Source organism: Ips typographus, linkage group LG2, assembly GCF_016097725.1.
Source record: "Ips typographus isolate SLU linkage group LG2, UJ_Ityp_2.0, whole genome shotgun sequence".
In the NCBI taxonomy this organism is placed as follows: Eukaryota; Metazoa; Arthropoda; class Insecta; order Coleoptera; family Curculionidae; genus Ips; species Ips typographus.
This window is the reverse complement of record NC_138423.1, coordinates 23602947-23624894: the sequence shown is the minus strand read 5'-3', so window position 1 is coordinate 23624894 and position 21948 is coordinate 23602947. Positions and strand designations below refer to the sequence as shown.

The 21948-nt window shown below is 34.8% G+C and overlaps 2 protein-coding genes across 26 annotated transcripts in view; one reads left to right on the top strand and one right to left on the bottom strand.

Annotated features, from left to right (window-relative positions):
- The first annotated feature begins 1162 nt into the window (after positions 1–1162).
- Positions 1163–18260, top strand: Gp210 (nucleoporin 210). The gene is made up of 20 exons (XM_081972571.1): positions 1163–1459; positions 1514–1785; positions 3539–3879; positions 3932–4601; positions 4911–5411; positions 5666–5898; positions 7067–8012; positions 9852–10067; positions 10123–10232; positions 10292–10508; positions 11589–11865; positions 11920–12109; positions 12174–12349; positions 12406–12565; positions 14421–14753; positions 14807–14951; positions 15012–15244; positions 17401–17568; positions 17646–17787; positions 17841–18260. Exons 1-20 carry the CDS (start codon positions 1302–1304, stop codon positions 18119–18121), a joined length of 5769 nt encoding a protein of 1922 aa, XP_081828697.1. The 5' UTR covers positions 1163–1301; the 3' UTR covers positions 18122–18260.
- Positions 18256–21948, bottom strand: part of l(1)G0196 (inositol hexakisphosphate and diphosphoinositol-pentakisphosphate kinase) — an 18900-nt gene continuing 15207 nt past the window's right edge. For 24 of the 25 annotated variants that reach the window (XM_081972566.1, XM_081972565.1, XM_081972547.1 and 21 more), the window contains 4 exons: positions 21813–21933; positions 20825–20976; positions 19871–20766; positions 18256–18626 (listed from right to left, as the gene is read on the bottom strand). In XM_081972566.1, coding sequence (XP_081828692.1) covers positions 18453–18626; positions 19871–20766; positions 20825–20976; positions 21813–21933 — 1343 coding nt within the window. In that variant the 3' untranslated portion in view covers positions 18256–18452. The remainder of the gene's footprint in view (positions 18627–19870; positions 20767–20824; positions 20977–21812; positions 21934–21948) is intronic. The other variant, XM_081972548.1, reaches the window with a different exon arrangement.

Genomic DNA, 21948 nt, shown 5'->3' with positions numbered 1-21948 from the left:
TCCATGAAGCGAGCAGAGCGTTTTTTCACGTCATAATGACGTAATCTGACAGTTGGTCAAATTATGGTTTTCCCAAATTACGTCAAGCGTGAAAACGATTGTGGCCACCGCCTTCTTTACAAGAAAGCCTAGAATGTCATTTTAATGGCGGCGTTATCGAATTTTTTTTTGTACACAAACCTATGGAGATGCAGTAGAAAATATGTTTTTTTTTATTTTTTCGTGTAGTTGATTAGAAGTTGTGAGTGAAAAATCAAAGAACGCTTCATTCCTGATCCAGATATGTATAGATATGGCTTTTTATATCCAATAAAGTCCAGCCAAAGCAAGTTTGGTTAGAACCCTTTGTCTTGGAAAGTACAACAAACTAATGTAAAAACTGCTCAATCAAAGAAAATTTGGAAATCCTTGAATCTAGGTAAGCAAAACTGGTAAATGGGTTTTATATTATTACCAAGACCTTTCTTTTAAAATGTAAATGTGCCAATGAAACTTCTAAAAGCTGTCCTGTTTCTTCAGAGTAAACCTTTGTTGCTCTCAAAATGCAGGCGGCCTCAAAATGTAACTCATATAAGTCACATACCAATGTATGTAAGAGGCAATAAGTTTACTGAATGAGAAAGCATATTGTACTTACCACTGAGTATTGTGTTGGAGTAAAATCATTCCAGTTCAAAGCTTTCAACCACTGTTGGGTTCGAGCAGGGTCTTTTGGAAAGGAAAGGACACTTTTGGGCCTTTCTCCAAATTGCTTTTACAATTTGGCAAACAACAAGTGTGACGGCATATTGTAGAGGCAATAGAATTTAAGTTAAAAAACCAACAACAAATTATAGAACAATGAAGGAACAATAACAATAGTGATAACACAATAAAATGAACACAAACTACACTTTCACTAGAACAATAAACATATAAACAACAATTACTTTGGCAAGTAATCCCAAGTCTTGACTTTAAACCTTAAAAATTAATTTAATCATCCAAAAACTCAATTTCCACAATACAAACAAATGCAAACTGTCAATCCCATATTTCGGCCATATTGGAATTTTTGGCATGCACCTTCTTGGCTTTCTTGTACAGAGGGCGGTGTTGTGGCCAAACAGCTTATACTGGAATACTGGCAACAACGCAATGCGGTTATTTTTGATTCGTTTCCTAACCTCAAATTAACAAACAATCATATTTTTTTATAAAGTCAAAGCTGACAAATATTTTTCTTTAAAAAAAATCATCTAGTCAAGATTCAAATTATGTAAATGTGTTTTGATAACATTTTTGTAGCATATAGGTAAATAATGGCAGCCAGGAATTTAGGTGTAGCTGCCCTGCTCACTCTGTTGATGCATATAGTGAGCGCGTCCAAACTAAACGTGCCCCGAGTGTTGCTCCCCATTTTTAACGACATTCAAACACGCTTCGTTCTAGAAGCCACCGAAGGCGGTTGCTACAAATGGTGAGTTTTCCATCAAATCAACCACCAAAAAGCCTTAAAAGCATACAATTCTAGGATGACCACAAGATCTGACATTATTCAACTGACTCTAATCGATGAAGATTCACAGCTTCAATGCTCATCTAAAGTAATTGTCAGTACAGTGACCAAGGAGGCAGCAAGAAATATTGCTGTAGTACTAGCTGAGGATGTTCACACTAAACAAAACTTGAGGTGTGATGTGATTGTTGATGTTATTCATTCTTTGGCAATCACAACCACTACAAAGGAGTTGTTTATGGAGGAAGCTCCAGAGGACTTTGAAGTGAAGGCTTATGATGATCAAGGTTTGTATAATATTAATGTACCATCAGAATTTATTTTTATAATTGAGTACTTCTAACCTGTAACAGGATCATACATTATTTAAAATGAACAAATTATTCAGTCAGAGTTATAAGCACAGACAAGGCTCAATGGTATTTGGTAGCATATTTCAGTATTCTTATGTTGATTGTAAGGACATTCCCAATTTTTGTTGCATTGTTCTGAGCAAAATGTCTTAACCTGTTTGTTTAGGTATATTTTTTAATAAGAAATTTTTTGAATTTACATTATTTAGTTTTGATGAAACAATTGATTTGTTTTATTTATCATGTTTACAAATACTTGAAAAAGTCACCCCTTCCAAACCTGGTCAAATCCCCAGGATTCTGTTTTCTTTCAGTAACTAACCTCACCCTCACTAGCTGTAACAAATATGGAGCTGAAATGCATATGTTGGAAAAGTTTTATCACATTTTTTGTAAAACATTTCACATAAAATTTACCTAAATGTTTGATTGGTCTATTTTATCAAAAGAAATGTTTCAATTGTAAAACATGTTTTGCAAATATAAATCCTTATGTTTGCTCTTAAGTGACAAACTAACTTTACCTACACCAAAATAGATGTTTATTCAACAAGAATTCTAAGAAAAATCACAGCTGTAATGAAATATTGATAACAGAAAAAAGTGTATTAATTAAAATGGGGTAAAAAGCATTAAGTGATTTAAAACTGTATTTCTGAAATTATGAAAATATTTGCTAGACTGCACCAACCCATTAAGGGTAATGCTAAGTTTTAATTTGACTGTGAAATGTTGCAAATGATATGTCACAGTCAAATTACAACTTAGACTACACTCTAGGTGGAACATCCTTAATTATGTCGATGGAATCCACAATAAACATTTCTGTTTAGAATTAGTCAGTGTCCTAACAACTGTCATTGTTTTTTGACATACTATGAACAGTAAAAGTCTGACAACTGTAAAGTCACATTGTAGTGATATATTTTTACCTTAGACTTATTAAATAAAGTTTATCAAAGGTTCAATCAACACTGTGTGTTGCTACAATTCAGGTCTCATATGCACAAAATAACAAATAAATTGTTAAAAATGTATGGCTTTATAGTTAGGAACAGTAAATTATTTGTGAATACAGATTGTATTCATATGTAAGACCAATATTAGAATATTGTTCAATTGTATGGAGTCCATACTATAACAATCATAAATACACCATTGAAAGAGGGCAAAATAGATTCTTAAGATTTATATAGTATGTTATAAGGAAACTGGTAGGTTTGAAATCCATATTCCCCAAATTTGATGTTATGAAAATACACAATCTTAAACCTCTAGAAAATCGTAGAAAAATCACATCCTGTATAAACTGATAAACAATTTTATAAGTGATTCTAAACTATTGGCTAGATTGAGTTTTTGTGTTTTAACTTACAGAACTAGAAAACCATCAACATTTTATATCAATACTAGAACTAATTACTATTGCAATTCTCCTATCAGTGTAATGTGTAGTCTATATAACCAGATTCAGGATAATATTGATATATTTAGTGTAGGCTTGAATTCTTCTTAAAAGAAGAACAAATTAATTAATTTAATTAGTTTAAATTACTAATAGGTATAGATAAGCAATAGTTAAAACAATGAAGATTTTTCTTTTTCCTACTCTGTAATTGGATATTTATATCTGTAGAGTTTGTAGTAAATAAATAAATAAAAACAGTATGATTTTTGTGTATTGCAGGAAATGAGTTTTCCTCATTGGAACTAGTGGAATTTGAATGGAACATTGTTCCTTTACGACCAAACAAAGAAACCGTAATTCGATATATCACATTCAGAGACTCGCCTTATGAAGTACCTTTGGGCATCCAGCCCCTTGAAGATGAAAACAAAAAAGGGTACTCCATATTGCTTGAAGGCGTTAAAAGCGGCTCTGCCAAAGTGTCCGTGCGGTTGCCCTACCCTGAATACAAGCATGTTGAACCTTTTGAAGTGCAGTTGATGATTGTAGCCAATCTCTTAATCAGTCCTGCTGAAGTGTACACAATGCCTGGTGATACGGTGCCTTTTAAAATATTTTGTGTAGGTTGTACCCCATGCAATTTTTATTTGATGATTATCAGAGAGTTTACAGATTAACAATGGAAGAATGGAGGAAATAACTCTACCAGACAAGCAATACTACATTGAAGCTGAAGACACAACAGTAGCAAGTTCCTACAAACATTCGGGCAATGTTACGGCATTAAAAGACGGCAAAACCCGAATAGTTTTAAGGGATCGTAATGTAGATAAGAATGACCCTTTGTTGAAACTACCCGCTGCCACTTTCCACGTCGTGCAACCAGAATACATTGTTTTAAACGTGCTCCCGCACAAAAACTGGGCTGTTTTGGTGGGACAACACCACGATCTAGTGGCTGAAGTCTACGACAGTTCCGATCATAAATTATTCCTGGGAGAGGGAGTCAGCTTGGACTTGGAGGTCACACCGGAGTTTTACACGAGTGCACAGAGTTTAAATGGAAGTTGGCTGACTGGTTATGGTTTGAAACAGGGAATTGCTACGGTTCAAGCGTCCTTAAAAACCACAGCAGATGGACACACTAAATTGAGTCATCCAATCACTGCCAGAGAGGACTTGATGATCTATCCAGCTATTACGATAGAACCGTCAGATGTTATTTTGCCTTGGGATCCAATCACTCGGCCCAAATATGATGTAGATTTGGTCGCCAAAGGTGGAGATGGACGGTTTTTGTGGTCCAGCAGTGATAATTCAATTGGAGTTGTTAGTCAATCAGGTAAGTTTTGTTTAAACGTGTCAGAAGAAAATCATAATGAATAATTAATAAGGAAGGTGATTACTTTAAATTCAGGGTGTTTATGAAATCATTGTGTTTGTTAGAAAGGAGATATTAATACTCATTTTGCTTATAAACTATATAATAGAACTAAAATGTATGTATGTTTTTAACTGCAGAACCAAAAGTAAGAAACTTTATTGACCTTAAACTACTGTTTCTAATATTTTTGTATATTGAAACGAAACTATTTTCTAACTAACCTGGACTATAGGACATACTAAATTAATAAAATGAAATCTTATTCAGGTCACGTTCGCACTCACTCTAACGGCTTCTTCGAAGTGTCTGCGGTAATGATGCGCAACCATCACAACCGACAATCAGCCAAAATCATGATTCTACCGCCGTCTCGCCTTGAAATTGTCGAATTCATCATGGAAGCCGAAGTTGGTGCGCCAGTTTACCTGCACATCGCGCTCTACGCAGAAGACGTGCGTCCGGACGGCACGACCACTCTAGTACCGTTCACCAGGTGCCAGGAGCTGCCCTTTCAAGTTAGACAGACGGACGTTAAATTCAAACAGAACAAAACGGCAGTGTTGCCACCGGTTGGGATTTCCTGCGGCAATATCGCGATGGTCGGTTTGAACGTGGGAACCACCAAAGTTACCGTCACTTATTTTCAAGATGGCAAAGCTTTGGAGGACGCGGTCACTGTGAGCGCCTTTAAACCCTTGCAACTTCTCCAGCCTAAGAAAGATGTAGTGCTGGCCGTTGGAAGTAGTATCAATCTGGTTTTTACTGGAGGTAAGTTTGACAATTTGACAATTTTTTAGTTTTGTTATTAAATTGTCAAGAAAAAAATGGTTAAAACTTGTATTTGAAGAAACATCATGAGAAACAACATTTGATTATTAAAGGATATAAATATGAAGTTAAATTACAATCTTCGACTGCAATTTGAAGATTCTGATAGGCTAGAAGTGTTCCACAGTTTGGCACATTTGTAAGCTGAACTTTCATTTAATTGTATTTCATGAGTTTATTTATTTTTATATTAGGTCCACGATCAATGGTAGGACGTGCTAGCGACCATCAAAAAGTGGTCGTGAGCGAAAACGAAGATATAGCTCATGGAAAGGACGTAACCCAGTTTCATACTATACAGGGGGAGGACTTTACCGTGCTGGAGGTAATCTGTAAGAAATTGGGCGAGACCGACGTTAAACTCATGATTTCAAACAATCCCACGTCATCGAACTGTCAAGGCCAAACCAGTAGCGTCACTACGCGGGTAAGCACATTTATATTCAATGCATTTTAAATGAAAACCCGTATACAGTGTGTAACGATAGTAAAAGGAAGGAAAAACTTTACAAAATTGAAACTTTTTGCATAAACGTTTGGTTAGAGGTTGAAAGTTATGGTCGTCCGAACAACGAAGATCTCAGACCGTGTAACTATTTAACTTTTTACTGCAGTTGACAGTAATTCATTATTTTTCCATGGAACAAACTATATTTTACTTAATTATTGAATTTGCCGTAAAATTTGTATTGAACCATTTTTTGTGTATCAAGTTTTGTTAAAGCAAAATAAAACCGCTTTTGGAAAAAAAATCAAACATATCCAAATCATAATGTTTTACCTTAAATATTTTTTCTGTTATTGCTAAATATGTGTGTCAGTGAAATGTGACATGGATCAATTACACTGAAATAGTTGAAGGAGTTTTTGAGATATTGTAAGGTTTATTTACACACTGTATATTATACCATTAAAGAAAAGGAACCAACTTAGGAATTTTAAAGGGAGTAGTCTGTAGATTTTTTATTCTTCCTTCACTTATATGAATTGTGGCGCCTTTGTCGTGAAAAACCTTGTGTATATATTTTTTTGACTAATTATTTATTTTAAATAAACGATGTTTTATTTATCTATTAATAGGAACTCTACATATTGTCAATATAATGACACATCTGTGTTCTTGAACTTTCTGTCTTATTTTTATATTTTACAATAGGGATTTACAAGCCATTTTTCTCAGGTTTAGGTTTTTTGGATTTTTAACATTGGAAAGGTCCGATTTTTGGTCGCCATTATCTTGGACTTTAGTTGTGTCATTAGTCTGTCACTGACTGAAAATTTTGTCTTTACTTAAAGTGAAAGTCAAAAAAGGTATTTTGTAGGGTATCTAAAATTGGTGGGAGTTTAGGTTGAACAACATCCATCAACTTTACTGTCAAATTTAGACTTTACTTTATGAACTTATTAATTGACTTTTCTGAGAATGATTGATCTGGTTCCATTGCCGGATCGCCCTGTATATTATCTTTACTATTGGCTTTGACTGAGTGACTTTTCAATCCTATTCTGGTTTTATTCTAAGTCTGAACATAGCAAATACCCAAACCTTGATTTGCTACAAATTGGTTTACAACTGTTATTTATCTTTTTAATAGGTAGTATGTGGTAAACCACGTAGAATCACCTTACAACCTGAACTGCAAATCGCCGATACGTCAAACTGTCCAATGGACCTGAGTTCTGGAAACGTGGTGGTGCAAAGCACTAGCCTGATCGACATAGGAGTGGCAGTGTGGGACGATTGCGGCAACCGATTTTTGAACTTTTCTAGCCTGAATTTGGACTGGAGAGTGACACCGTTCGAAGCCGGCATCGTTCTAAGTAAAGATGGAATTTTTCCTAAAAATATTACGCTCGGAAGTGTGCCCATCGCTGACAAAAGCTACCAGTCGTTTATGCCTCATATTGACGTAGGCCCCTTGGAGATTAACGTAACTGTGTTAGGATACAACAAGGCTATCCTAAGCAAAAACGGGATTAAATCCGAGTGGCCGGAGTTTTTGGGACCTGAAGACAAGGACACTGAACTGCCGCCAATCAAGGCAACGCTTTCTTTATATTTAGTGGAGGATACCACCTTGAGTGACTCTAGTTTGACATTATTCAATCATCCGGGAAATAAAAAAGTAGTTAGCGTGCTGCAGGGTTCCAGTTTTTTCGAAATCGCCCTCAGTGCTGACGACATTGTTGACGTAAAGTATTTGGACAACAGCAAACAATTGGAAATAACACCAATGAAGTCTGGCGAGGTGGTTATTCAGTTGTTGGATTTGTGTCTAATGTCCAAACCGGCTTCTTTAAGAGTGACAGTGGTGTCGGTTGGGATAATCAGAGTGGAAATGCCGGACAAGGTGGAGATTAACAAGTGTATTCCATGTAATGTGCGATTGTACGATGACAATGACAATTTGATGGATATACCCGAGTTGAATATGGTCGATTTGCGGCCAGAGTTTGAAGAGAATATTGCAAACATTCAGAGGGCTCAGCAAGATACAAAAAATCCTTGGGGAGTGGGTGAAGTTCGATACATTATTACTGGTAAGTTTTACTAGATTACAACCTACAAGTACATTAAATAAAGTGTTTAGTGACGCACAATTTATGTCATAACGCATGTCATAACTGTCAGACCGTTGGAGCAATATTGATCAAATTTGGAACAAGCACTTTATTACACGTTATTACGGTCAAAGACCCAAAACTAACCTAACCCAACTTAAAAATTGTCTTGGAAACGGAAAATTCACCTAAGAAGTTTAAAAAAATATTATTGTAGCCAGTTTTCATAGTTTCCAGACAAATTAAAAGACTTTAGTTTTGAAAATTGAATTAGAAAAGATAAAAATTTCAGAAGCTTCTAAATTGTGTTTGTAACCAGTTTTCATGCAAATCGAAAGACTTTAATACTAAAAACTACTTTTTCAAGAATTTGTTACTACAAATTCATACATTTAAATCTTAAAAATTGACTTGAACCCCAAAATGTAACTGAACTAATGAAAAGTGACATCAGAAGCTTAAAATTTGCATTTGAAGTAAGTTTTCATAATTTGAAGACAAATTTCAATGTTTTAGTCTTGAAAATAGTCTTAGATGCAGGACATTGACATTAGATTCATGAAAATTGTCTTAAAAATTAACTTTTTGTGCTTTTTACTTTGCTTTTCATTTTCTTCGAATTCTGGACTATTTTTAGTGCTTCAAAACTGCTTTCAGCTTGGAAAATCGAGTTTCAAGACTATCTTCACCAAGTTATTGACATAGCATACTTAAAAAACAATTTTTACATTCTTCATAGACTTAAAATGAAATTCCAAGCTTTGTCACTATTAAATCGACTTCCTCAGTGCTAAAAATTCGGGTATTTCTTAATAAACTAGACTGTTTTTAGTGTTTTAAGGCTGTTTTCAGTGCCTCAAATCGAGTTTCAAGACTATCTTTACAAAGTTTTTGACTTATCAGGCATAAAAGCCAGTTTGTCCACTGACTATAATCTTGAAAATGTTATTTCTAGCTTCTTCACTATTAAATTGACTTCTACACTCATAGGTGCAATAAATTGTAGCATCTCTAAGAAATTCAGACGGTTTTTAGTGCTTTTTAAGACTGAAAAATCGAGTTTAAGACTATTTCCAAAAGTCAAGTTTCTTCAGTAATAAAAGTAAAACATTTTGGTACCAAATGCTACAATAATAGTCTTGAGAACTAATTTTTAGAAATAGTCTGAAAATTTAATTTACTTCTAGACTTGCTGTCCAGTCCAGAAAATTCAGATGTACACCAATTAAAGTCTTGAAAATATACTTTTGGACTCTCTTTAGTCCTAGTAAGGTCCGTTCTAGCATTAAAAGTCAACTTTTATATTATTTTTAGTAGTAAAAAATGAGTTTCATGCACAATACAATCTTTGTCTTGATTTCCGAACTTTTTTTAGTTCTTGAATGCCAGTTTCAGACACTCAACCAGTATGGCAGTCTGAGAAAGCGAATCATAAGACCATTCCTAGTAGTAAAAAAGTTTTTAGACTATTCAGTACAAATTTGGACTTTCACAAGTCTTGGATGTTGAGTTTTAAACTATAAAACGATTTTTTAAATTGAAATTTGGAGGACTGTATCTTCCTTAGGAAACCTTTTTCAGAAAAATGACATAATGCAAGTCAACTTATTTTTTGATTAACTATCAAATGGTGAATTATTGACACTTAAAACTGGACCACCCTGTATATCATCTTTGTAATGTGTATATCTAAAGTAGGGCTAAGATCAAACTAAGTCATTTGCTATACAAAGCAGAAAAGGTCAGCAAATTTCCGTAATAATAAAACTGTCAAAGTTTTAAAATTTGATATTTATATTATTGTTTGGTCAATTTTAGGAGTGGAATTAGGTGACACTAAACTAGTATTTACTGTCGCTGGTAACGACGAGGAGGTGACAAGTGCCCCCATGGACTTGCAGGTGTTTCAACCCTTAAAACTGTACCCCCGAAACGGCACTGTTCTGATCGGTGCTTCGATTCAGTTAGTGGTGAAAGGAGGCCCCCAACCGGACGCAGAAATTGTATTTACAGTGGCCGACAATCGGACTGCAAGTATGGATTTTAGTTTAAGTTTTTTTGATGTTCAGCTCAAGTCAATTTGGTTTAGGAGTTTCCGATAAAGGTATAATAACTGGGTCGGCCATTGGAAAAACGCGGGTCAATGCTAAAGCAATCGGAGTTCATCCTACTACTGGGCAAAGTATGGTTTATTCGGAAGTGAGTTTAAAAGATCCCGAAATTTACCTTTAAAGCTACGATTTTTGACTTTTTGATAGGACTCAGTGGAAATTTCGGTTATCTATCTGTCAGGAGTAAAGATTGGAGCTCCTCTAACCAGGTTTAGAGTGGGAGCCACTGTACCGTTTTGGTGTTTTGGACTACCCGATATTTCCCCAGTGGTTTTAGGGGCAGTGAACGACCCTCCTATTCATTTCAGGTGGCTGGTTGATGACAAGCTGTTAGCTGATTTGACTGGAGTTTATCATCCTTTAGGTATAATATTACTTCTTAAATCCATGCTTTAAATATATACTTATATACAGAGCTGTCGCAATTACTCAAAAAAAGTAATTCAATTACAATTACCAACTACTCTCAAATTCGTGAAAGTAGTTGAATTACAATTAGTCGATGTTTTAAAAATGTAGTTGAACTACCAATTACTTCAGTAAAGTAGTTGAATTAATAGACAATTACAGTAGCTCAACTACTGGCATTAATTCAATTACTGATAAAATGTAGTTAATTACTGATAAAAAGGGGCCAAAAGAATCGCTAGAAAATATTTTCAGGTTCAGGAAATGTCTTCAAGAGGGCGTACTAACAACTTTAACTTAAAAAAGTGCATATCTCCAAAATTTCGAATTCAATGGCACTTTGAAAATACTTGCAAACGGAAGCTACGTTTACTAGCAACAACTTTGATTAAAACCTTTTTTCTCCATTTCTTGACTTAAAGTGGTGGGGGTAAGTCAAAAGTTGCTTTAAAAAATTGCGATAACTTCGAAACCCTTTGTCGTAGAACATTAAGTTTGGCACCATTGAAAAGAGCAGGTTTTTTTCTATTTTGGAACATCTAATAGAAAAAAATAATAATTATTTAAAGTTGTTTTCTTTCGTCCACAGGTGGCGCTTTTTACAAAGAAATATTATTTTACCGCCTAACTCAAAAAAATTAAATGCAACCTATAGCATTGTTTAATGTTAAAATGAAGAGAACAAAATACTACACCAGGCAGCAAAAATCGCAACTTTCTAACTTTTTTCTATTTTTTCGTTTACCCAACCAAAACGCCGCTCTGAACCTGAAATTCAATTACTCTGAAAGTAATTCAATTACTCTGAAAGTAATTCAACTACTTTGAAAGTACAGAACAAATCGTAAAATCAATTACAACTACTTTTGCTGAGTAATTGAAAAATCAATTACAATTATTGTTTTTGAAAAGTAATCTAATTACAGTAGTTCAATTACTTAAAATTAATTGAACTATATTTTCCAATTAAAGTAATTCAACTACCGACAGCTCTGCCTATATATTATACATTTTATCAATACTAAATTTTCTACAGGAATTAATATTGGACGCCCGGATCGGATAGTATTAAAACTGACAGGTTTGCAAGCTGGGACGACGCGTGTCACTGTAAACGTGACCGCGCCAGGCATCGTGGCAAACAAACCGAATGTTCATACCGTCACTTATTACGCCCACGTGGATATTGAAATTGTTGACCAATTTTTGTTGACCCACCCTAAGAACGTGCATGGCACTTCTCTTTTAATGGCACCTTTCTCCAGCGTTCAGTTGATCACTAACATGGACTCTATTACTGACGTAACCTATTCGTGAGTAAAACCTCAGATTTTTAGGATAAAAAAGTTGTAATGTATTTGGTTTAGACTGCCTGGAGAGCAGGTACCGTCCACGGAACTTTTAGCAGACAAGGCGGTTTACAGTTCCTCCGATCGTATTGTAACTTTAACTTCTAATGGATTGTTACAATCGTATGGAGTATTAGGACATGCGCTACTTATTATAACTTCAATTGACAAAAACGGACTGAAACAACGTTTAAATATTGTGGTTGAGGTACTTTTGACTACTTTGACCACTGGAAATACCAAAAGTTTCACTTAACAACAATCATTTGTAGGTTAAACCTATCCAGTATATGAGTTTGAACATACACGCCCATTGGCGTATCAGTTTTAATAACCCCATAGCTACAATACCGTTGGGAACTGACTTTTTGTTGGTGGCGTCTTACCACGATAATATTGGCAACGTTTTTCATGCGGGTCCGACCGATTTGAAAGTGAGAACGAGCAGGTTAATTTATTCGTTTTATTCGTTGAAATTGATCGGTAATTTCAAAGTGATTTCAGGTGTGATTTGATTAAAGTTACTTCATTCCCGGAAAACGGTACCATTTGGGTAAGCACAAAGAAAGAAGGCCATACTATGCTTAAAGTTTGGGCTGACGGCATACAGAAGACCACGGACTATGTTAAGATTCATGTGGAACAGTCGGTGAAACCCATATTGGTAAGATACATTTTAGTTTGTTTTTTTGTTATTATTTTTATGATACAAGTGTAGAAGTAATACTTTATTGCGGAAGCGTCTTGGATTAAGAAACGTGCGAGTTTTTTTAAAAGTTCTTAAAGGAATAAAGACTCGAATAAAGATATACTGTTCTCGCGGAGTGAATTTACCCATGCGTCACGAAGGCTACGTCATTTGTAATCATATGAATCAAATCAAGTTTTCGTCAACAAACCTGTTGTGTTCATATTATAGAAAAGGGCGTGTCTAAAGCTTCGTCACGTTTAAAACTTTGCGTGTATTGTAAGTCAGAAAGTATAGATCATTGTCTGCAAATTTGCACTAAAACAACCTTATACCAAAGCAAATCAAAAATATCTTGACCGAAATAACATTTTTTATTTATGAGAAGTCTCCGTTTGTATCATAGAATTCCGTCTAAATTTGAAACCTAATTTATTTACCAAAATTCGCAGAGATGTATCACCAATATGTAGTATTTCTTTAACTTTAAGATCTTGATTTAGGTTCTGGATGGTTACATGTTTCTCTAAAATAAATACAACAAATTAAAAATTCAATAAGACATTCTGAGTGATGCTGTAGTATCTCATATCGCAATTTCAGGTTGCAATCCACTTATTTTATTTTAAACCCGCTGGAAAACATTTTAGACGCTTATTTTATTTTTTCTATGACTTTTATTATTAATATGTTTCAAGAAATTTTTATGAAAAATCTATAATGCAACCCAAAAATCTCAGTCTCTGGAAACACTGAAATGTTAATAGATGTTTCTTACAAAAGTAGATATATTTTACTATTATTAACATACTATTGTCCATATTATATAATGTATTTCGAACATCCATTTTAATGCTTTCAGATAAATCACTGGTCTTGGCCTGTCGATAACATCTCGATTTACGTTTTCTAGGTGAGGAAATTACTTGCTTGCTTTTTCTGAATGGAATAAACAGTTTTGCGGGAAATTTTCAAACCTTCTAGTATCAAAAAAAACACATCAGTAAGAATATGTAAGGTCTTAAAATTTCTTATTTTCTTCCTGAACAGATGATAAAGCTTCTAAAGGTCCTCCATTGGTTTTTTCCAATTCAAAATATTCACAAAGGTTAAGAATTAACTGCTGGGCTTGTCTGTCAAGAATTTTTCCAGGCATTTTCTAAAAAAATTCTGTAACAGTAAGTAATTCCGAATTTAGGAAAAACCAAATGGCTAAACAAAAACCATAATAGACACTCCCACTTTTTTTTTCAAAACAGGTTAGTAATTGTGCCAATTTTGGTTAGATCGTGACAGCCGACATAAAAAAAATTAAAATATTAATAATAACATTATGAAAGTACTTACAGAATGTTAAAAGCGTAGAAACAATAGCTCTTAAAAGAACTGTGGTGGTGTGGTAAATAGAAAACTTTATAAATGATTAACAACACAAAGAAACGGAAAAGAATTAATAGTAAACAAATCAAATAAATTTCGATGGTTTTCAAACTGACAATGACTGAAATAGAAGCGCTAATCAGTAAATGTTTTTTTTGGAAGACATTCACTTAGATATTTACCCTTTCTGAAAGTGAACAATAGACAAGGATGAAGTTAATAATGCATGTCTACTTCTAAATCACAGGGGGATGACGCACGGATAAACTCAGTCCGCGAGAACAGTACTTTTAAGTCATGCAAATATACAGGGTGTCTTTGAATTGGTATCACAAACTGTAAGGGGAGATAGTAAACGCTGTTTAGTGACTTCTGACTGAAGAAAAATTTTATTGTAGAATAGGTTAGGTTATACACTTTGTAAAATATTTATAATGTTTTTCTTATACAGGATCATCTAACAATGGGTGACACTGTCTGCCTTTGGTCACCAGTGGTATCCGAATACAATACACCAGGATTATGGAAAAGCAGCGATCAGAATTTGGTGGAAATCAATCCCGCCTTGGATATTGGATTCGTTGGTAGTAAAGTGGGCATGGTCACTTTGACGCATTCGTTCTTACAGTCAGCACCCATACACTTACCCATCTTGCCGGTCCATGCAATTGAGTTTCTAATACCTCCCAGTTTCGTACTGACCAACGGAGAAGACCAGACGATTTATCGTCTTGTTTTAGTGTTGCAGAGCGTGAAAAGTGTTGGAGTCAAAACTAACAATTTAGTGAGTCCTGTAAATAGTGATTTTAGTGTTCTAAACAGTTTGTTACATTTTAGATTCAAGGATGGAGATGCCGATCGGACGTTAGAAAACTAGTGAGACCTCAAGGATTCAAATGTTTAATGAAATTCTCTAACGAAAGCCTTCCCATTTCTGCCGAAGAAATGTTTTCTATTTCAAATAGTTGGGTGCCTGAAACTGGTAATACTGACAGGGTAATTTTAGAGGGGATATACTAGAATGTAAAAAAAAAATTTAAAGGGCAATACGCTTGCAAGTTGATAAATCTCAACCTGAATAGCACTAAAACCTCTACGTTGGATACGGATTTGATATTGTGGGCCGAGACGGACGATGGTAAAGTTTCGTCAGAAGTGCAAAACATCAAATTCCTGCCAGGAGTTTACGTGGATTCGGTGTTGATCCTTCATGAAACTAGCAGCACTGGAGAGTTATCCATCAATGGTCTTCCAGAAGTGCTAAACCAACTGTCCGTAAGTTTTTTCTGTTTTTCTTTTATCAGCGTTACGGTTTTATGATTGTTCCTACTGATTGAGTAGGCAAAATTTATTAGAAAAATATGAGGTTGAGTTATACAGGGTGGTCCAGTTTTAAATGTCAATAATTCACCATTCGATAACCCATCACAAAAATAAGTTAACATACAGTTTTCTGAAAAATGCTTCCTGAAGAAAAATACAGTTCTTCAAATTTCAGTTTGAAAAAATCGGTTTTTTTGACTTTTTTTAAGTCAATTTTCATAAATGTAATGCCAATATTCTGTATTTAAGACTATTTTCAAGACTAAAATAATGCAATTTGTTTTCAAATTATGAAAACTTACTTCAAATGCACATTTTAAGATTCTGATGACTCATCAGAGTTATTTTTTGGTGTTTGTCATCAATTTGAAGTCAAAAATTCTAGAGAAAGTAGTTTTTCATGTCTACAAGTATGACTGACTACAAAGACAGTTTTTAAGCTTCTTAAGTCAATTTTCGAGACTAAAGTCTTCCAATTTGTCTGAAAACTGGTTAGAAAGAACATCTTTAAGCCTCTCAAGTCAATTTTAACCGTTTCAAAGTAAATTTATTGGTTTCTAAGTCAATTTTGAAAACTAAAGTCTTTCAAAACATTTTTAAGGTTCTTAAGTTCATTTTCACTGTTTTCAAGGCAATTTTTAAGTCGGTTAGGTTGGTTTTGGGTCTTTGAACGTACTAACTCAATTATCTCGCAAACAAAGTTTTCAATCAAAATTTTATAAGAGAGACTTTGTTTTTCAAAATAAACAAGGAAAGTAAAAGATAATTTTTGAAAAATATTCTATTTTATAAAAAGTAGAAAATACCATCTTTCTATGTATCTACAAACGTCATTAACTGAACGTTGAAGGACTGTATCTTCCTTAGAAAACTTTCAGGAAAATGAAATTTTTGATTGGCTTTCGAATATGCTGAATTATTGACATTTAAAACTGGACCACCCTGTATTATAAGCTAAAGAAATTAAATATTCAATAGCTTGGAGATTAGTTGTTTAGACTGTGACATTTTGCACCTAATCTTGTTAAGCGAATCACTCTCGGGACTAGGTCGAAGGTCTCCGTTCCTGAACCGTTGGACTTTTATCTATTCGCATAATTATATCATCTAAACTTTCTCGAGAGTGATTTTCTTGATTTTTATCCATTCTTTGATTTAAGTTAAATTGAAGAAAAATAAAAATCAAAAAGAATTTACAAAAAACTGATCTTTATAACCCAAAGGGATGCCAAGTTATTTTTCCAAGGGGAAATAACTAAACCTAACTATAATTTCCTACCGCGAATCTAACTTAATTTACTATCTAATTTCTAACACAGGCGACTGTTTGGAAATCAATAATGACTACTGTAATTAAATTTACATCCTGACCAACAATCCCTAAATAGATTAAACAACTTATCTACTACTTACAGTCTCTGAAATTGTTAATTTAGGCTCAGGTTCACTGTTTAAATTGAAAGAGTGTCCCTCCTATGTGTCAGTCACAATGACGGACCTCTCCTCATCTGCTTTCTTTGGCCCCACTGTCGGTATCGTCGTGTACCAGTGTGTAGTACTTCAGATCTCGGCCTATCCTGTTCACCTCAAACCGATCGTCCAAAACTTCTCATTTGACGCCAGCACTGGTTTAGGATTAGGGCACAGCCAAAGTATTGTCCAAAAAAAACAAGCAGGGAAGAAAAACCAAATTCACCACGCGATAACTCGTCAACCGTATTATCGTTTCCGCGTTTTTCTTCGGTTTTCAGCTCAAAATTCGCGACTAAATCGTATTCTAAAGTAATGACATCAATCTCAAGTCAACAATTGACAATCCTCTACCTTTTTTTTTTACCTGAATCCCCCTAGCATCCCTTATAATTTTTTAATTTACGCACACAGAAAAAAAGAAAAAACAAATCTTAAAAAGAATGGATATTTTTAAGACAGTCACATTCAAATCTCAACTCAGCTTAAGCTGTCTTTAAAAACCGACTTGAGGGTTGTGTGAAAAAACGACATAACTGACGTAACTATAAAAGACTCAATTCTATAAAGTTTTTTTGTTTGAAAATTCTATTTTTATTTTGTTGGGGTTACTATTTTCTTTGGTGTTTTTTGTTTAGGTAACTCCGGCCGATAGTACTATTTTATTTGTGGATCCTTTGAAATCCATTGATCCTTTCTATAAAAAGTTCCAAGTGCGTCTAATCGACTATCACTGGAGGTTGGCCAATATGGAGGATGCAATGGGAATTAATGTAGTGTCTCTCGTAACTAAGCAAAACATCAGGGTGAGTTCCGCTAGATTTTTCTTTATAATTTAACAATATGGTTGCACTTGTAACAACGCGGCTAAATTGTGTTGCAGGTTATGGTAAAAGTTACAGGAGACTACAAAGGTGGCCAATGCGGCATTAGTCGTTCCCCGATAATGAACTTTGTACAAAATTATAAATATGCCTTGCTCATGGTTACAGCGATGATTATTATATTCCTGGCTACTTTCTACTGTAAGACCGGAAGTTGACCTCCACATTAATTTATTAATTTTAAATTGTTTTAGTTTACTCAACTTACATGCAACCCGTTGTAAACGTAAACGTTAATCCGTCAGGACGAGCTGGGCCAAGCCCAACCTGCGCAGCCAATCGCTCTTTAAATCAAAGTAGCTGTTACAACCCCATCGTAAGGTCATCGCCGAATACGTCAGGCCAAAGCCCGACTCACACTTGCCGGTTCAATTGTTCCTGTCAGCGGCACGGGTCAAGGGAGCCCGTGTATGGGGACGCGAGCACTTTTTACACGAACAGTCCTGAAGTGCGGCGAAATCGAAAATTTTTGTGATGAGTGAAGACTGTCCCAAGTTTGTGTGTTAAAATTGTAAGGTTGTTTTTTCATTGTTTTCTCAGGGAGCCAATTTTTTTGTAAGAATAAATTTTTTGTAGCATCTATTTTTGGCCAGTAAAAAAACCATTAAATAAAATTCACCTTTTTAATATTATCATCTAACATTTAAGTTATCCGGATTTTAATACTATATTTAAGCTTAGTCTACAAAACAATGAAGGAACTAGTTCACCAACAAATTTTTACATCGTGGACCTTAATATAAACGTAATACTTGGACATTTAACACTGTAAAAGACAATTATTTGTATAACAATTTCACACTAAGTTAATCATGATCTGAGGCGTTGTTATCTGAATATTTTCTACGAGCTGGATGTCCCTCTTCCACTGATCCTTGTCGAGAATCTAACGCGGGTGGTTTTGTTAGAGGTAAGCCAACCGAAGCTGCATGCTCTGCTTCATCCACTTTGATGGTCGTAAAACGAGGATTTTTCACCACCTACCAAATTCATAATAATTATAATATTGCCACTTAGTTCGAAAAACGGACAAAGTTGTTAATCCATATTTGACTATACCAAAAGTTGATACTAAAAAAAGATAATAATATTAGATTTAATGGAAAAACATTAACTGGTCACATTTACAAATCAACGATATACAGTGCGTTTTTTTTAACGCGCAACAGGATTTTACGTGTTAAATTTTTAAGCCCATGTTAAACCATTTTATTTTGGAACTGCAAGTCTATAACTTGACTGCTGTGTCTTTAGTACCCTGAAGCTTAAGTAAGTCTACCAATTTGGTCTAAAAAGTGATTGAAAACTGGAAAAAAATCATTTTTTTTCGAAAAGATTTTATCGTTCCATACTCCCTGTATGCATTGTTGTTCCTTGTTGTTTTTATACTGGCAGGGCAGGTAGCAGGTAAAGGGCATTTTATGATTGTTTGGAATACTGTTTGGCTTTAAACGGAGGTCACTTTGAACAATTCACTTATAAAAATACTTCTTTTGTTCTTAACTTTCTTGATATAAAGTTAATGATCACCCTGTTTTACTTTCTACGACAAATTTTACCTGCTACCTGCCGTGCCAGTATCAAAAACAACAATGCATACAGGGAGTATGAAACGATAAAACCTTTTCGAAAAAAGATGATTTTTTGCAAGCTTTTTAACACTTTTTAGGCCGAATTGGTAAACTTACTTAAGCTTCAGGGTACGAAACAGCCACCCGTCAAGTTTTATACTTGTAGTTCCAAAATAACATGGTCTAACATGGGCTTAAAAATTTAACACGTGAAATCCTATGTTGCGCGTTAAAAAAAATGCACTGTAATAATTATTATGCTAATTGTCCAAGGCAAATTAGCACAAAAATATTATAGTATTACTGGTATTACTTTTCTAGGCTTGTAATTGGATTTAATTTTGGTCACGTGATTGTCAATTATCAATGAAGATTTTTATTTAAAAATTCAGTTGTAGATATTTTTTAAACCAATAAGGATATTTGCATGAATAGTCAATTTGCCACTGAATTAAACTTCTAAATGGTTAATGAAATAAATATAAGATTTCATTGGTTGAAGGCTCATGTGACTATTAACAATTCCTGACATTTACGAGTTGAGGATTTTTCTCTGCGAACAGACCTAATTATGTACAACTTTGTTTATTCAGAGCTTCCTATACTTAACCCTGAAAAATCAAATAACAATACAATCTTAAAAAGATACTTACAAAATCGGCTGCCAACGAAGTTTTTCTCGGTAAATTATCCAACCCTATAGATCTCTCTTCGTATGGATTGGATAGTTGACTAACAAACTGCGGTCTGCGACGCGTTACTCCGTCATTTGGCTTTGACGTTGCACCATTTTCCGCTCCCAAAACCTCATTGACACTTTTACTGCTTAATGGGACATCGCTCGCCCTTCGCCATACATTTGATATGTCCAGGTGGCTGCCTGAACTCGAGTTACCATGGAAACTCCTTGACACTCGCGAAATTTTCGGTGGGTCAATAAAACTTTCTTTAACTAAAATTGATCCTGGATTGAGCTTGTCCACTTTCTTTACCACCCCCGTATTGAGGTTTTTTCCAAGTTCGATATTATCGGTTTTGCAGTCTCTGGTTATGTCGAAGAATTTTTCTTTGCTGGTGCTCCATTTTAAGCAACCGACGTTGGTCATGTTGTTGGAGTTTGACGTGGAAGCGTCTTTGTCAAACTTGCTAAAGTCCTTTACTAAGTGTCTGATATCGATAGTTTCATTGCCAGCTTCGGACTTTTTGGCGTAGAGAGACTGCGCCCTTTTGATGTTCGACACTGGCTTTACTTTGCCGCTTTGCAATTTTTCCAGGTCGTTGCTGTATAGGTTAATGTTTGCGGTGAAGGGGGAAATTGATTTGGGGTTGATGTTGGCTGAGCGAAGAGCGTTGCAATTGTCAATTAAGCAACGGGACGTTGCGCTGGTTAACGTTTGGTTATTGTCCAACGTTTCCGTGTCGTCGCGGTCGATATCTTCGGTTAGAGTAAAGTCGAAGTCCGCGGTTGATGACGAACCTGCTGTAGCATCGTTGGTATTGAATTCTATCTCTGATCCGCAGGAAATTGGGGTCAGATCGCCGCTAACTGCTGATTGTTTTTAAAAGTAGCATTATTAACTATTTAAATAAATCAAATAAAATTATACCGGGTCGTTGTAGGTTGGCATAATAATCACAAAACTCGAGAGAGCCGGATATCTCCTTGTCCAGTCCTCCTAACGTAATACCGATCCGGCCTAAATCGCGATCCAGCCCTGGAGTAGTGGGGAATATCAAGGGGAAATCGTCGATATTCATACTAAAAAAAAATGTTTTTTCTTTTTTGTAGTGATATAAAAAGTAGGTTAATTTGGTGGAAAGCAAGCAAGAAAACAGCACTCCAATTAACCAAAAAAACAATACTGTTCAACCACAATGTTTTGCTTTGTGAGTTTATCTGAGCTTTTTTTTACGTCAAATTTGTTTTATAAGATGATAGTTCTAGACTAGTAAAATTTTTGTGGACCTAATGAAAACTATTGTGCGTGGATGTAACTCTTAAATACTGATCTATTAACATATTAGAAAACCAGTTGTAAATGAATTTTTTGCTAGATAAATCTAAGATGAAGAAAAAAGGTTGTTAGTTAATCGAAAAGCGTTTACGTTTAGGTGTTAATCAACTCACAACATTCAACCAAATATTAACACATGTCATGTAATGTTTGTACTGATTTAGAGATAACAATGATTTTACTACAAAAGTTTCATATTTACCCTCAATGGTACAAAAACATGATGCTTGATTAGAAAATGATAAAACACATTTGAGAAGCAACAAATAAGCAAAACCTAGATTTACCTTCTTAAAGAAAATCCTTACGAGTTCTCAAGCAGAAATGCGAACTTGCAACTCAATGAGCAATTTAAGGCTTTAACTAATAAAACAAGAAAACAAAACAGGCACCAAATAGTCATTATAGCCACTTTTAATACTAACTAAAAAATATCCAGTAAATAAAACTATTAATTTTTGCTACGCCTTAAGCGAAAACCGATATTCTTTAAAAATTGCATCACGACACCTGTCAAGCCCAAAAGAACCAGTACAGTAACATGTGACGTAAAGTGCGTTAATGGCCATTTTTTAAATACCCGTCAGCGCTAACTATACTGGACGACATTTCGCTGCTCTCCTTTGAATTGGTGTCGGACAGTCCAGGCGATGACGGCCCGCTGCTGGACATTAAACTGGGCGGTCCACTCCAACCTGCACCTAAATCAAGTTACA

Coding starts and splice junctions, on each gene's coding strand:
- Gp210 (XM_081972571.1), top strand. CDS start 1,302: ATGGCAGCCAGGAATTTAGGTGTAGCTGCCCTGCTCACTCTGTTGATG. Junction 5,412..5,665: donor CAATCTGGTTTTTACTGGAG/GTAAGTTTGACA, acceptor TTTTTATATTAG/GTCCACGATCAATGGTAGGA. Junction 5,899..7,066: donor CCAGTAGCGTCACTACGCGG/GTAAGCACATTT, acceptor TCTTTTTAATAG/GTAGTATGTGGTAAACCACG.